This window comes from Gallus gallus, chromosome 10, assembly GCF_016699485.2.
Source record: "Gallus gallus isolate bGalGal1 chromosome 10, bGalGal1.mat.broiler.GRCg7b, whole genome shotgun sequence".
Taxonomy (NCBI): domain Eukaryota; kingdom Metazoa; phylum Chordata; class Aves; order Galliformes; family Phasianidae; genus Gallus; species Gallus gallus.
This window is the reverse complement of record NC_052541.1, coordinates 18,920,851-18,937,792: the sequence shown is the minus strand read 5'-3', so window position 1 is coordinate 18,937,792 and position 16,942 is coordinate 18,920,851. Positions and strand designations below refer to the sequence as shown.

Here is a 16,942-nt window from a genome sequence, read left to right as displayed (position 1 = left end):
CACATATAGCAGACCTAGATACATCCTGTTCCTGAGTGCAGTCTGCCCATGAGACTTTGGAAGGTGACTTTCTTACGGGCTTTCCAGCCACAGAATGTGGGATGGGGTTCCTGTGCCCTGAGTGAGGAACCGATGGTGATCTATGTGGGCTCACTACAGACAAAGTAAGTTGTTGACTCTAACTACCTCAGAGAAAAATGTTAATGGTTTAAGTCAGTATACCAATATACTAAGCATATATAGGTTTATGGCAAAGACAAAGGACCACATAAAGAGCAAGAACCAACTTCAAAATCTACCCAGATTCAGGTCTTACTGTGATACTTTCCTTACAAAAAAAAATCTGTAACAAAAAATTTAGGGCTTTGATACTTTGGCTGACTGAAACAATGGAAAAGCGAGCAAATATAAGTTGGCCTTGTCTTGTTTTGTATTCATACTGAAATATTGCTAAGCCAAGAAGTCACAAGATGAGGTGGTTTGTTGCATCCTGAAAATAAATACAGCTTTGGAGAGAGGATCTGAACCATGATGAATGACATGGAGCTGCTGACCTACGCATCAGTTTGCACCTGTCAGTGTATTCAGCAATACCTCTATAACACCGAGTCTCATCCCTGAGCCCTAATGCCTTTGGGTATTGTGCAATGAACTTTACTGGTTCATACACTGGGGCTGCTGGCAAGACAGAGACCATTCACTTCATCTGTACGTACAGGAACATCATATGCCACTACTGTCAGTCCATGTGATGGACCTCAAGCAAGACTCCTGCAGTCTTTCCTCACCAGCCTTAGTGCTGCTTGTGTCAGTGAGGTCAAATAGCACTGAAGCTGAGGATGAGCTCAGGGCCTGGCAGGGCCACATGGGTGCCCACAGCCCCAGCTCAGCAGCACCGTGCAGCTGCAAGCTCCATCAGGACAAGCTGACTGCAAAAGGTGCATACATCCAAACTTGCCACCTCACTGTTCTCTTTTTTACAGAAATAACTAATCCAAGGAAATATGGGAAATGTTCTGGCAAGATCAAACCCATTGTAGCAGTGCTTTTAACAAGGCATGCCTGGATAATCAAGGTATTCACAGAAGGGAGGCAGGCAGCCACTTCATAAGGATTAGCACCTGGAGTTCCAGCTGAAGGTTTTTTTTTTTTTGCAATGGTAAGCTCTAAAAAGGCAATAATCCTGATTATAGGGAGTTTTAGTAGGCAAACACCAGCCCAGATCCAACATTCCCTCACAAAGGCAAACCTTTTAAAAGGATCAGCGCTCTGTAGGCTAATTTCATTTAAATGGGACGGTATCTCCAGCAGAGCTTACCAATGTTTTATTTCTTGATGTGGCCCCAAACAATTCAGAATCATAGGCTGGATGTAAACAGGGAGCATTCGTTCAAATCTTTCAGCTGATGTTTCTTAGCACCAGCAAAACACAAGCAGCCCAATACTGTTTACATCGTTTGGAAACCTTTAAATCTGTCCATATGTTTTGCACCTTTTTATAATGATGAGTAAGCATGAAAAATTGACACCTTTTTCCCCTCTAAACACAAAATAATTTCTCACCCTTCTGCGTGCTGAATCTTAAAAGGCTTTTTCAGAGTAGCAGTTGCAACAAAAAAATAGGACCAAATGTGGCATATGTTGAAGGCACCGATTGGAAATCTTCTTGAGAAAGATCAGTCAACAAAGAAAAGCCTGTTGAGAAGATAAGTAAATAAACAGAAAGAAGAAATAAAGTTAGACCTAGGAAGAAAGACCTAGGGACATAAAGAGGCTGCCGAGCAGAATGCATGAGAAAAACCTGGGGCTTTTTAGCTAAAAATCAGATGGAAAGGAAATTATTTAGACCTTACAAGCAAATAGAGTGAAGAAAGTGACTCCAAATAAATAAAGCTGATTGGGCCAAAGAAGAACAAAATGACAGATCCTCAGCAATACAGAGTGCCCGATCTTTGTTGAAGTCAATGAAGCTACGGCAATTTATGCCACTCCAACGGCGCTATGACAATTCACGCCATTTATACAGCATATCCTTTATATTGTGATCAGTGGAGCTGTGATAACTTATTCCAGCTGCCTTGATGTGAACTGCTGCAGCCCAGCTTATACTTATGATCTCAGCAACACCAGCAAACACGGCAATATTAGAAAGGTCCGGTAACTGCTTTTGAACTGCAGTCCAAATACATGTAATTATTTTCTGTTCTACAAACTGAACCAAACTGACATCTTTTCTCATTCGTACAGGTACCTGCTGACCAGAACCACAGTCTGCCCTGCTGCACAAAACCATTTCAAATGCTTATCACAACCGAAATGTTTTCAGATGTGACATACCGACTACCCCACCTACTTAAAAGTTTGCAACCTGATTTAATGCCCAAGCGTTTAATTCTAAACTGCAAATTTTAAAATTAAAAAGTGCCATTTTTGCCTTCCATGAGCTGGAAAAGTATGTTCTGATAGAAGGTAACATCATGTAAAACAGCCATCATTACCAAGTAACACAAATGTTTTTCGTATGTAAAATTGCTTTGTAAAATATTTGCTCCATCTGCTGAAAGTAGCAAAGACAATTTTCCCTGATAGCTAATGGCCCATTTCAGCTGTATGGCAAGCGATTCGCCATGGCTGCAACTTGCATTAAGTAGAATGGCGAAAACAGCGCACAGAATTCTCCACTTATGCAGTATTATCTACTCACTGCTTCCTGAGAGCCCGTCCCTCATTACCATGGCCTTCGCTTTGGATCAGCACACAGGACTAGGGTTGCTTTGACTCAAGAGGCTTTTTGTCAAACCGAGGCACATATGCTACGCTTCAATCTAAAAGCACAAAACAGCCACTTTCCTTGACGACGAGAACAAGGAGGTTAGTTCTCTTTCAACTTTCCAGCACTTAAACTGCTGTTCCTTTTTTCACACCACATGGGGCCATGGTTTTCTCTTCTGGCTCATGCTGTCACTCTGCACGCTGAGGATTTCAATATATAAAGATCAAGCACTTCTTTTAATTCTAAATTCAGTTACACACGCGCGCACACAAAGCAACAAACGCTGGCCGAGTCCAAAACACCCCTCCCAATTGCTTCGGGTTCATTGTATACTCTGCTACTTACCATACCTCTATTGAAAAGCACATGTTTACATTGTGCCCCAAACTACTTCAACATCTGCTAACAGACCAATAAAAGATAAATAAACCAGGATTGTTTAGAAGGAGAGATCCTTTCTGTTTCCTCTGAACGCTCCTGAACTGGCAGCAGCAATATGCTGCCGAGATCCCCTTTTGTAGATGTCATCTCAGAAAACAATGTACGCAGGGAAATCAAAGACAAAACCACCGCAGCAAGAATCAGGCAGAAGAAGGATCCTGAAAGCTCCATCAAACAATTCTGTGGGTTTACGCACAGCGCGTTAATTGGAGAGGAAGACAGTTTCATTAAATTGTTTTTTCTTCCTACTCCAAAAAATACCCTACGTGCACTGCTATTTTATGCGCAAAGGTATCTGTTTGGCAAGAAAGTGGCCTTCATTTTTCAGGGCTCCCCACGTGTACCTTCAAAGTGAAGAAAACGTGACACAATTTTCCTACTTTCCTATAGGCCCAAAAAAATAAATCTCATGTTTATGTCAAACACAACATTTGTCAATTTGTGGGTCTGCGTTGCCTGCCCGCATACACAACAAGATAAACAGTACTTGGGAGCAGCTTTTCCAAATTTTAATCCATCTCTGCAAATGCACCATTAATTCAGATACCCTCAAATTAATAAAATTTTCCTAATTAGTTTCTTTTTGTATGTTTCGAACTCCAAACAATTTGCTCACTTTCTCTTTTTGCCCTCGTTTCTGGCTCCTTTCTCTAAAGAAAGGATTCCAATGAATTCCAAACAATGCCATTTCAGAAAATAAAAACGGCACCGTACGGATAATCCACAGTCACTCGCCAGGAATGTTATCAAATTGCTGAGCCTTAACGCAGAAGGAATTGTCAGACAGAACCTGCACTGCATTTTGCAAACAACACACACTTAAACTTTCTTAGAGCTGCCTATGCGCTCCTTTTTGGATTTTAGCAAAATAAACATTTTTAAAATAATCCAAGCAGGCATTTTATTGCGCGAGAGAACATTAACGGATTTCAGATTTCTTTAGTGCTCTTGCTTTATCCTCTCCCTTCCACACTGTTATTGCTAAAAACTGGCAGTTAAATTCAATTGATTCAAAATATTCGGGATCCATATGGCCTCAAACCCTGGAGCTGAAGTTCTGATATTGCCTCACTGCTGTTTTCCAGCATTTGCCTCTACTCTAGTCCCCAGATGGTGGAAGTAACATTTAAACCTCCTTTCCTCTGCCTTGTACAATAGACCTTGGCACCATTTCAACTGTTTACTCCGGTAATTAACAGCACTGATACCACAACAATTACAACTCCTACAATCTTAACACAATAATGCTATGAATTAGTGAGAGCTAATGGCTGGAAGGTATAGTGGTTCCAGACTGCGAGATCTGTGCATTTTTAGAATAAAATAAAAGGTACAAACAGCACGCTTGCGGTAGACAATGATTACCTAGTAATTAGTTTACACAAAGCTTCCTATTTAATGGCAAAACGCTGTAATTAACGCGTGACAGAAAATCAAAGGGTACTTTGTAAGCATATGAAAAATTAACACTGCAGGCCTATAGCTTTATGTACTGATTAGAAGCATATTAAATCAATAGGACATACACACCAACAGCTTGCATATCTGATTATTCCCACTCTCAGGAATGGATGTCGTGGCTTCCATTTAAGCAAGGACTACAATTGTCGTGCTTTGGTTTGCTTGGGATTTAGGAATCACCCAAAACACCGCTTCGGCAGCTACACAGAGATACTAATAAACTGAGTAAGAAGAGCACTGCAGATAGCTTAAATATTCGCTATCTGCAAACAATTCAGGGTATGTTGCTGACAGAGCACTGTCCATAGCAGGAAACAACCTGCAACTTTTAAGCTTCACCAACAATTAAGTTCTCCTTGAAGTCTTAGGGAACCTTTCTCTTTTTCTATCAAATATCATGTTGGACAGAAGAAATTTTAAAAGCTTGTCAGAAATTTGCAAATGTATCTTCTGTGTTTCTGCCACAGCTCCCGGCCCTCTTCAGGCTGGAAAAATCTGCACACCTACAACTGTGTGCAAACAAGGGCAGCACGGCAGAGCCTTGCTTCAGAGCCCCTCTACTCCACATGCTTCAAAACCAGTCAGAAATCAGTGTGCTGACGGTGCCCTGTTTCTGTGTCTCTTTGACAGTACTATGGGTGGTTTTATTTTGAGCTATCTATAAGCACGCTCTTTACTCTGAATTCTTGCTTCGGTAAAGAAAGGGAATACGGGACATAAGCTTCAGGTTTCTTACAATGAATGCAGCTCACTCAACCAGCTAAAAGCTTCTTCAATGCTATTCCTGATTTCCAGGCAACTGCAAAGTTTATCTAATTACTTATTACAGCGCTTTTGAATGTTGACTAAAACCACTTAAATTTAAAGAAAAGCCCAGAATTTCATAGCATTTTATCTTGGCCTTTGAAACTGTAATTTTTCAGAAGTAATCCACACACAATTCTGAAACCAGCATCTGAATATCGCTTTGTGCAACTCGGATCAAAAGTTAGATTTTCTGGATTTATCACCTTTTGAAAAGATTTTGATTTTCTGTTATGCATTTTAGTGAATTAACCAAGATATGCTCTATAGGGAAAAGAAACTGTGACAAAACAGGGTGACACAAATGGAGACAACGAGATTCAAACACTCGAACATTTGAAACAGGAGGCTGCCCAAGCACATTAAATAGCTTTTCCTCTTCTACAACAGATACTTAATGGAGACTTTTGTAATGGCTGCGTAGCTACGACCAATTACAATGGCTTATTCAAGAGATATTTGTTGCCTGTTTTTGTGTTCTATTTTTGTACTTCAGTTCTTTTCCTCTTTATCCCCACACAGCTCTCCTTTTGTTTTCAGTCTGATTTTACTTATCTTAGGTTGCTGCTAGGTAAACTCACAACATGTTGCTGATCCGGGTGGTTAATTAGAAGATGCAAAGTAATAAAAGTTAATTCTGAAATTGATTTGACTATTAATCCAATCTTGTGATTTAGCTACTATTTAAACATGTAGTTGTACAACGCGGTGGGATCCCTGCATAGTCCTGCATTGCTTTCTATAGAATCATGGAATGGTTTGGGTAGGAAGGGACTCTTCATCCAGCTCCAACCCCCTGCTGTAGGCAGGCACACCTCCCTCTAGACCAGGTTGCTCACAGCCCCACTCAGCCTGGCTTTGAATGCTTCCAAGGAGGGAGCATTCACAACCTGTGTCTGTGTCTCACTGTCCTCACAGTAGGAAGACTGTTGGAAGAAAAGGGTGTCAACAGGAAGGCAACGTCATCCTGCATCTAAAAGGCAAGGGGACTGCAAGTGACTGAGGTTGTCAGAAGGCACTGCAGGCTTTGACAGCCTGCTGTCTATTCCAAAACAAGACAAACACCTCTAATAACACACATGGTATGCTATTTCTCCACTGTTCTTCAGCTTGAGCTCCGAGTGGGCATCTGGGCATCCTGCCTCATACTCACATGAGTTTGGCTGTGTGAGGTCAGCTTAGCCCCAAACCTTACCTCTGCCAGTGGCCACAGGTGGGTGCCCGGGTAATAGCATAAAAGCAAAACAGGCATATTCATTACCTATATACTCTCCCACCATCCAACAATTCACAGTTCAGAACCCCCCTAAGCCAAAGACAGTCAGCACTTTTAATAACCAGTAGTTTTCTCTTTCAAGAAATTATACAGTGTCAGCAAGGATCCGTATAAACATAGGTGAGATTTTCCCCAAACTGAAAAAAATGTTAACTTTAAATAAAATATTCCTGGCTTTGTAGCATGCTTTGGAATACTATCTTCTAGTAAGCATTAGGGCTATCTTCCTGTAGATATTTCAAATGCCCTCATCCGGTTGTCTTAAACTCTTCTCTACTGCTTTTCCATTTATACTACTAGTAGCAGAACCACTATTTCAGCTATGAATGGACTAACTGAAACTTGAATTGGCACAGAAAATAGGTTGGAAAATCATGACACAATGGCATAAGAGCATCTCACAGCACATCTCACACAATGCATATATCTTATATGCATTTATCAAATGGTTACAAAACTTAATTTATTTGCCTCCTCCAATAATTACTCACATTGCAAGATACCCTCAAACAGATAAGGTTTCTCAGTACTTTCTGACCTTTTTTTGGTTGTAACCGGGGTCAGATTCTGATTTTCATACTGACGAATACCTTTTGAAATGGCTCCCAACTGCCAGGTGAGCATACTTGGTGACAGCAGTTCTCTTGATATTGAATACCATTCAAACCTGGGCCTCAGGTTTGATTTTTGATCAGCTGGCAGACTTATGCCAGCCTTCAGAAGGATGAAGGCCTTACAGTGACATTCAGCATAGTTTTAGAGTTCTATTCCTTATGCAGCTGCAAAATAATTAATCGCTCAGATAACCCAGCTGCTGCAATACGTTAACAAGGTAAAATACATCAATAATCTTGCCCCACATTTTTGCTTGCCCAGTGCTGTATTTGAAATGAGGAACCTAAAATCGGTCTCATTTTCAGATGGAATTGGTTTTTTACAATTCAAACTCAAAAACTACATTATTTTTTTAATACCTTGCCTACCACATACCAATGAGGAAAATTTGGGTATCGTGTCTTAAACTGCTATGCAAATGATGCTATTTGTAAGTATTAACATAATTTAGTGCTTACAGTCATATCCTCATTTCTAATAATTCTACCAGAATGGAGAGTCTTTTCACTGTACTCTTAGCCTGCAGGATAGTCTTTCATCAAAAAGCTGAATTTTTTAATAACCTGCCAGCATATGTTTTGTATGTGGCAGCCTATGCCGATGACACAATGTCTTCATTATCCAAGGAAGCAAGTCTACAGACTGTAATAGGACGTTAAAGGATGCCTGTGCTCATAAACTAACGCTTTGATGTTTAAACGTGTATCATTGCAATGGTATTCCTTAACAAAGGATGATTTTAATCCTCTGCTCTCAATGGTAATACTCAACGGAGACTGCAATTCATTATATATGAGAAAGGTCTCCCATTTTAGAAAAGAGGGCTAATCTCAGAAGGCAGAAACACTTGAACGTATGTATTCAAACAAGACACTGAAAACTGCAGCAAGTTTCACTCTGCCAAAGCTCACTTGAAAACTGGTCTGGACGTATGGAAGTTTTCCTGCTGACACTAGAAAATTAGATCAGATGCATCATTCCATACATAGTTTCCAACATACGACAAATCATTATGTTTAAGGGCTTCTAAAGGATTGGCTCCCGGCTGCATCAAATCCTGACATAAACACCGTATGAAAGAGAAAGCAGAGAAAGCTGGTTATCACTGCGTCCCTTTATTCGGAGTCACTTAGCCATGGAAGAATTAGGAACGCTAATAGAACTCTAGGTAATAACGCTTGCAAAGGGAATTGATAGCAGCAAAGAACCAGACTTTGTGAAACTGCATTTCGTCATGTCTTCTCCCTGCAGTGCTGACGGTGGGAGCAGGATGTGGCCATGATCTGGTAGCTCCATGTTCCAGATTGCTCAGTGCCACGCTGTCCTTCCACCAGGGCAGCTCTCCACTGCTCTGCTTTGCATTGCCTGCCTCGTACAGAGCGAGGGATCCTTAGCACACTGGAGAAATTAGCGCTTCAGTTTTACATGATAAGCTCTGTTTTGTAACGTGGAATTATTCTGTAGCTGTCAAATGCAACAGAACTGTAAGCAGCCCAATTTGAAATTTTAATACACAATATAATTCAATCAAAAATTTCAAAACACTTTTGATTGAATTAAAAAAAAAAGATCAAGAGAGCTGTAATGAGTAGTTTATGTAAATTAAACAATTCTTTCTGTACACATTCCTTCTGGCTTTAAAACCATTACATGAGGAATGAATCTGGCACTGCATACAGAAATATTAAATGCTTACTGAAATTAACACGTTTAAATACCAATGAATATTTGAAGTACAAACAGTTCTCCGAATACCAGAACTAATGAACTCTAATTTCAGATCAATTTTTCTGTGGTTGAGATGCAACATCTTGCAGCCTCTCTCCAGCATGTGGACTCTTACCCATCTCACAGTTCATGGGTTCATGCTATACTGTTTCCCTCAGTGAAGCATTTATACACTCTCCCTCCTTAGCTGAACGCCTGCTGTAATGAAACATGCAGGAGCCTGATGTTCTCTGATACCTCGAGTGCTGTGTTTTATACAGATGAGAATTGCTAATAGCCTTAAAAGTTATCAGTGAGGAAAGACATACAGAAGTAATAATTCTTAGCAAAACAGAATCAAAGTTATCACTTTGTAGCTTCAAAGTGACTGGTATTGCTCACCATACCAGCTCAATGCTTTTGTTCCAATAATTCCAATCTACCTACATAGCTGCGCAGCTCCACCACCTATACAAACTAAATGCTTTGTGCCGAACTCATTCCACAGTTGTAAGCAAATGTCTGAAATCCATTTGGGGCTATATCTTTGCTTTAATTTGAATTACTGGTGCCTACTAGTTCATACACTCTACTCTGAACTCTGCAACATCAGCTCTTACCTGTGTCTTAAAACAAAAGCTTAGACTGAAGAGTTATGGTGAGGAACAACCCCAGCAGGCTATTAAGAAGCCGGGACACCAAACAAGATTCCTTTATTACTTACGTGTGCCCACTTCTTACTCCATGTCTCAGGGCTGTGCTTCTGGCGTTCCTTTAGAACCCAGTGGTAGCACTCCAAATGCAAGATGATATCACAGAAGGCAGTGCCATTTCCTCCATATTCGTCGTTCATTTTAAACAGCCAGCGCCGCACTTCCATGTTGTCCACAACCAGCTGGCTGAGGGCACCGATCAGCTGTGGAGCACACGACAACACGAAGAGCTTTTGCACTGTGACAACATCACACTGCTCCTTGCTTTAGACTCCCCGTTCCCACACATTTGGAAATTTATTTCCTAACTATGCTTTCTGTTTCTTAGAGCTACTCATACTGCTGCTATTTCAGATACTTAGCAAAAGCTAAATTCTTCTTTGATTAAGAATTTATGGTCTTCATGCTGTATTGAGCCCGCTTGGGCAGAGTACCTACCAGCAGAGTACCTCCTGTAGTTCATAGAGAGAGGTACTCTGCAGAGAGATCTGCCTGTCCAGGCTGTTTTGTCACATCAGAATCTCAAGAAATGTCTCTGACAGGGAATAGCATGGAGCGGGCTGCACTGTTTGCACAATCAGAGAAACAGTTGTGCCAGATTCCAACACCAGCCGAACATCTGTGAAATTTTCCTGCTGGAGAGTACATTATATGGCTGTAAATATATGAAGCAGCTACAAGGCAGGCTTTATTAAAATGCTAATTATTTATTTGTATATGTACACAGATTTAAATGGCTTTAAAATGCCTTCTGCCCAGCTGGTGTAGGATGCAATTAGCTTCTTTGAAATGGCAGATGCCTTTGAACCCGCTAAAAGTATTACCAGATCCTTTTGATTGGCTAGAAGGCATTTCTCATAGCAATTTTTGGGACTTCTGTTGTGTGTTTGGGTTTATGTTTTTTTTGTTTTTTGTTTTTTTTTTTGTCTGTTAGTTTTCAGCAGCCTCAAATACAATTACATGCGTGTTTCAGGTGCCATTATTTGTGGCTTTTGAGAATCCCATAAATGTGTTTTTCTTGATGACTCCCCTACAGTAATGAAAAGGATCAATAACACTGTAAGGACTGTAGCAATCATAAAGAATTATGTGCTATCTTTAAGTGAAAATTGAATTGTGTTTTAGCATAGTGTCACCTCGCTTTGATTATTTAACCTAAAATATCAATATTTCATACAAGCAAACAGCTGCAGAACTTCCATAACACCGTACTATGAATCAAAAGTATTAGATTCATGTAAGTTAGTTATTTAACAATAAATCAAACAGTTGTTTTACAGACCATTGATCATATATTTATTTCATCTACTATAGAAGCTGCAATGTATTTGAGTAGCCTGGGCTGTTTTCAGTGTTAAAGGTGATTAATAAAAACAAAGATATGTGAAAAGCCCCTCGAAGCAGTAAGAATATCTACTGATTATTTCCCTGGGTTCTATCAACACAACAAGAATGTTTTAAATAGAATCATTACAAATCATACTTAAATACATAATTCCTAATTACGAACGTTCAGTGTCAACTGAACACACCACAGAAGAGTCTCATGCTCTGTAATTTTAGTTTGCATTTTGTTCCCTTTCTTGTTATGCTGGCAGGACAGCTGAACCTACCAATGTTAACTTCAGCTGCAGATATGCTCAGTAAAACCCAAATTGAATGGGCTGACTTCTTAAGTGGAAGAAATTTCCCCTTCATCAAATACTTAGTTTTCCAGAAGTCTCTGTTCTATTTTCAGTCACTGGTAAAACTCCTACTAATTTAATTAGGGCCATGACTTCATCCACGGAGCAGCAACACAAGCTGTTTGAAATAACTGAACCAAAAGGCCTTATATATTCTCAAGAAAGAACGTGAAGAATATCAGAACAATTGCACTGCTTCCTGACTAGGATGTGAATTGCATTTACTTGGTTAGATACGGCCAAACAGAGCCCAATCTCATACACGATTTAATCAAACCTACTTAGGCTCTAATCAATACAGTCGTGGCAATTGCACAAAGCCTGCATCCTATCAAGTGAAAATAGGCACCTGCACGTTGACACAACCCAGAGCACGTGCTGCTTACCTGTTCGTGGCTGTAGATGTCAGACTCTCCAGGAGGGGTTGGCACATAAGCACTGGCAAAAATTCGTTTACTTCCAGACTTGGTACTATAGAGATGGGCCACTTCTGGCACTGAGCCCAATATCGGCACATTTAACATGTCAGCCACTGCTAAATCATCTTTGTGGGGAACCCCTCCGATAATGTAGGCATCTCTGCTCTGGATAAGGATTTTAATTCTTTGGATCGTCTTGGGACTGTACTTCAGCTGAGTGGCTAGGCACATGTGATGCCTCTGTATAAAGATAACATTATTCTTGTTAAAAGGTGTTCTTTTCAATTCCATGGACCTAATTTATAATGTTACACACAATAAATACATTATTAATAGCAGGCTGGGTTATGACCTATCCTGTAGCTTAGCAGTTTAAATTGATAAAAGCTGTTGGGGTGAGGCTCCATAATCGTGCACATCTTTAGTGTGTTGGAAATGGGCTCACTGGGAATAGAACTAATTACTACACATCTGTATTTATTTGATCCATGCGGAATTATCCTTCTGTCAGTCGGCAGAGAGGCTGGTGGCCTTTGGATAATAGTGATTCATCTCAGCAACACTGCTGGCATCGTTTAACTCTGAAGCGCCTAAAAATCAATACAAAAATGAAGAAAAACTCCTACAGCAGAGAACGTATTTCACCATACAGTTCTGCAGCATTTGAAGCAATTCTCTGAGAACAAAACATTTTGATTTACTCAAGCTTTCACTGATCACATTAAATTACTGGGGATATACGTTCCCAATATACAGTAGTTCTGATAGCTACTGTAAATGCAACCACAGAGCACTCCAAGTGAGAGAAGTATTTTTTTTTATGTTTAAAGCACAAAAGCTTCAACTTTTGGGGAGAAATTAAAAAACAAAAAAAGAAAAACTTTTGTACATTGACATTTTACCTAATTGAGGCCCTTGTCAGGAAAGCATTCCTTGTCAGAACAGCCTTGCAAGGGAGCCAGCACTGAGCAACCCAGCTCATGTTCCTTCAAAGACCTAGATGTTCTTTTACATGGACTTAAGAAGAAATACTGATTCCACTACTTGCGTGGGGCTGATGGTGGGAAAGGAGACGGGGGAGCCCTTGGAAGTGGACAGGAGGAAAGCTCTTCTGACAATTACCCAGCACCTTCTTGTACCAAACAAAGCTCCAAGAAATGCCCAAGTCTGTCTGTAAAGGCACCAGACCTTCTGCAAGGAGAGCAGGGAGATATCTCTAGGTCAGAGAAATGAGAGACTTCAAAACTCTAGTAGGAAAAGGGGAGTCACAAGTGTAAGGGCAAGGAGAGAGACCCTGAATGCTCTGATTCAGCTTCTTTTCTCTCGAGCACTGTTACAAAGGCATGGAGATGGCCCTTTCTGCCGCACAGAGAACAGGATCGATATCCATCCCCGGTCACTTGCTCCCTGGGGCACAAGTGGTGATGTAGGGACGAGATTTGCTTTGTGTCTCTCAATAATGGATTTTACAGTTAATTAAGGAGTGCAGAAAACAGGCTGTAAAACCTAGTTCATTTCTGTTTTGAGAGCGCTATGGCTGCCATGATACACGGCAGTGTGAGTGAAAGCAGGTAAAAGCAGGAGAGCTGAGTAATGCCCAGAATTCCAGCACAACGCTGCACGGAATAACGGTTAGTGGATTAACAAAAACATAGCTCTTGGGTCTCAAGCCAAGAGGTTTGTTTTAAACTTCTCAAGCTCCAAGAAGCTGAACCTTCTTCCATCTGCTTCACCAAGATGGCAAAACCACCACTCCCCCGTTCTGAATTTGCTGCTAGCTGAGAAGCAGCAGAGCATATCACGCTGCTAGATCAGGCTAATGGCTAGCATCTGCCCAAGGATGCAGGTGTAGGGACACCCCTTTCTCCCAGTCTCCTTCCTGAAGACACCAAGGTCACTGAGACCAATGGATGACCAGCAGCAGTTCCAAGTACAGATTCTTCCACACATAAGAGATGCATTTCTAGGACACATTAGGCAACGGCTGGAAAGAAACATACACTTGGTAAAAATAAGGTAGTTTGAGGGTTTTGCATATAGAGAGGTGTACTACGCTGAACAGCTACGGGTACACCTCAACCCGCAATTGCCCGCTGTTATTGATGACACTAATTTAATTCTCAGCATTCAGTAAGTGGGTGAGGAGCACAATCTGTATCTGTGAAAGAACCACACAGTCCTTGAAACTAAGGCTAGCTCCCTCTATCAAAGCACATAAACGTTTCCCAGTAAATCATAGCTGCATAATAACAGAGCTGTTTGCTGTTCATCTGGAAAATAAGTTTGTTTGGGATATTTCAGCAGAAATTTGGAAGAGTGATAGCTATACAGCAGAGATGCATGCTTGAAAATGATCTGCTTTTACGTTGGAACTACTTCAGCCTAATCACCGTGACCAAAATTGGTCATTAAACCCATTTTTCATTCCTGTCAGCACATCCATGTTGAGCAGCACATTGTTTGTCCATAATATGATGTGGTTTAGATGATACTTTTAGCATGTTTCACACTGAAGGTTCTTTTAAAGCTACCAGCATTTTGTAACTAGTACTGGAAAAATAGCCCGGTGTCCAGAGGGGAACAGAAAAGAAAGGTACAATCGCCAAAGTGCAATTGAAAGAGAACAAAATATACCACTGGTGCTTATCAAGGATACACCTTCCAAACAATATTACTTTTCAAGGTGATGGGTCCAATTCTGGCCCAGCACATTACAGACTGCAGATTACAGCAGCATTCAGATGAGCACCAAAGGAAAGCCCAGCTCCTTAAAACACGAACAGCAACTTGAGGCTTTCCTCTAGCTTCAGAGAAAACAAAACGCATTCATATCTTACAGAACTCACTTTAACTGCTGCAAAACCAGCCTGCAGCTCTGACTCAACGCTCCCTTGTTATACTGTGAAAGTAACAAGTACTTTTTCCAGGGCAGTTTCAAACTACTTCACCAGAAGTTGGTTCAGACATGCATGTGTTACCCCGCTACAGAGTTACGCTGGAAAAGCTAATGCATTTACTACATATAAAAAGCTTATTTATGTTCTGATTAATCTTGATCTAAATACGGTACAACCAATATTCGTTCAACAAAATAACTAGAAAAGGGTTATTGATATGAACATATATTGAAATCAGAAACAGGACTTAGAGCATAGATACGAGACAGATACAGGTATCAAAATTTTAAAGATATCAAATGTTAGCAAACGTGCTGTATAATTAATATTTACAATATAAAATCCCTTCCCACTGTAGTGGAGGATCACTGCACTGCAGTACCATCAGAAATGCTGTATGGAGCACACAATAGTTAAGCTCTGTTTTTTTTACCATGGCCCAGCGCATGAATTTAAGAATGACTTGCCAGGTTTGAGAGTAATATCTGTGTTATCTAACCTAAACAATTCCAAGTCCCGTTCTTTCCAAAGTTCTAAACTGGATTTAATTGCAAGAAACGCTACTAACACATGAATGATCGGATGCTGGGCTGCCCAGGAATAAGGTTTGAGCAATAAGAATGGTTTATTGCTCTGATTTGCTTACAGATATAAATCTGTCAAGTTCACAGTCTCAAGCATATGGTAAAGAACGGACAGTGGTCTGCAAATAGCCGATACAGGACGATCTCAACTCAGTCTATGAACTAAACCGGGATATTTATTTCCAGTGCTCTAACTAGTAGTCTAATCAGTAAAGCCCTTAAACTTGCAATAATATTTCACTGATGTGTACCAGAGCGTTACAAGTTATAAAATTTCCAATTTAATTTTACTGCATCCCTCAAGCTGTAGTAATTAGAAGACAAACTCACAGGGAAGCTGTTTATAGCTTCAGGGGTGAGAATTCTGAACCTGTCCTGCAGGTCACTCATGTCCTCAGGGTTCCCAGATCTAACAGCTGCCTGCAGACCCAGGAGTTTATTGTAATACTGCAGTAACTCCTCACTCAGATGAAGGGGGCAGATGTAGATGACGTCCACGTTGGCATCTAAAACAAAGGGGCACAGTGCTCATTACTGGGAGAAAGGTAGACTCTATTCAGAACTGCAATCTGATGATTCCTGATCATTTGCTAACAAACAGCCTCGCTAAAAGAGCGCTGGAAATAAACCCGAGATTTTTAATTCCCCAATCTTAGTGGTTTAACTGCTTTTTTCTGTGCTTCAGCATTTCTCTGAAGACAGGTCAGCAACCCAAAGAAATAGCTAGTTTCCAGAATTCAATCTGCAGAACATATTGGGGGCAGAATTTTGAAAGAGTGGCAGGGGGATTTATCTGCACAACTCACATTAACATCAATGGGAATTGGGCACCGCTTTAAAAATATATCCCATTAACTTCAGTAAATTATAAAACTGAGCTATTAAGTTTAGAAAGCTGATGAAATCACAATTTCATACGCTGCCTGGATTTTGCACGGCCTGTTCCTTTTCTTGTCCTGTCCACATAAAAGCTCACGGTAGGATACCATTAATAACTATTGCTGAGCATGTGAGTGTGTTGATTAGCTTGTTAAACACCACAGTGCAAAAATCTGCTTTTCTGCATGTAAAACAACTTGATGTGAAAGACACTGAGTACACAGATACTCAGGGGTGAGAAAGTGAAAGTCTTAAATATATGCCATTTTGGAGGAAAACTTTAACTACTATGCTCTTCTAAAATATTAATAGATGACTTAATGGATTAATTGCCTTGTAAAATTAATAGCATATATCGCCAAAAAGCACTCCTAGATTTTGATCCAACTCCAAATCAGTAGGAAGTCTTTCATTGTCTGTGCTGGGCACAGAAACAAGAGCTCTCAAAGTGCCAGGGATAACTGCCACCACGTGGGATCGAACCAGAAGCAATGCAAGGACTGGAGTAAGCAAACTCTGAACCTTACATTGTAAAGGAATACGGTATCCCCCTTATTCACTTGGAATTTGGTGAATAACATGCTGCAACACATTTTACCACTTTTTGTACTGCCCTATAAAGAGATAGATATCCCAGTCTGCTTTGGATGCAGTAGGGCTCCAGAGACAGGTTAGCTAATAGAGGTCA

At 40.5% G+C, this 16,942-nt stretch overlaps 1 protein-coding gene across 18 annotated transcripts in view; it reads right to left on the bottom strand.

Annotated features, from left to right (window-relative positions):
- The window catches only part of IQCH (IQ motif containing H), a 63,066-nt gene that overhangs the window by 19,723 nt on the left and 26,401 nt on the right, over positions 1–16,942 (bottom strand). For 12 of the 18 annotated variants that reach the window (XR_006931088.1, XR_006931089.1, XR_005862760.1 and 9 more), the window contains 3 exons: positions 15,706–15,881; positions 11,862–12,134; positions 9,802–9,993 (listed from right to left, as the gene is read on the bottom strand). Coding sequence is in view for 11 of the 18 variants with exons in the window: in XM_040706683.2 (XP_040562617.1) it covers positions 9,802–9,993; positions 11,862–12,134; positions 15,706–15,881 (641 nt within the window). In the remaining 7 variants the exon portion in view is untranslated. Of the gene's footprint in view, positions 1–1,563; positions 1,696–8,480; positions 8,835–9,801; positions 9,994–11,861; positions 12,135–15,705; positions 15,882–16,942 lie in introns of those variants that run through there. The other 6 variants (XR_006931090.1, XR_006931091.1, XR_006931092.1 and 3 more) reach the window with 4 other exon arrangements.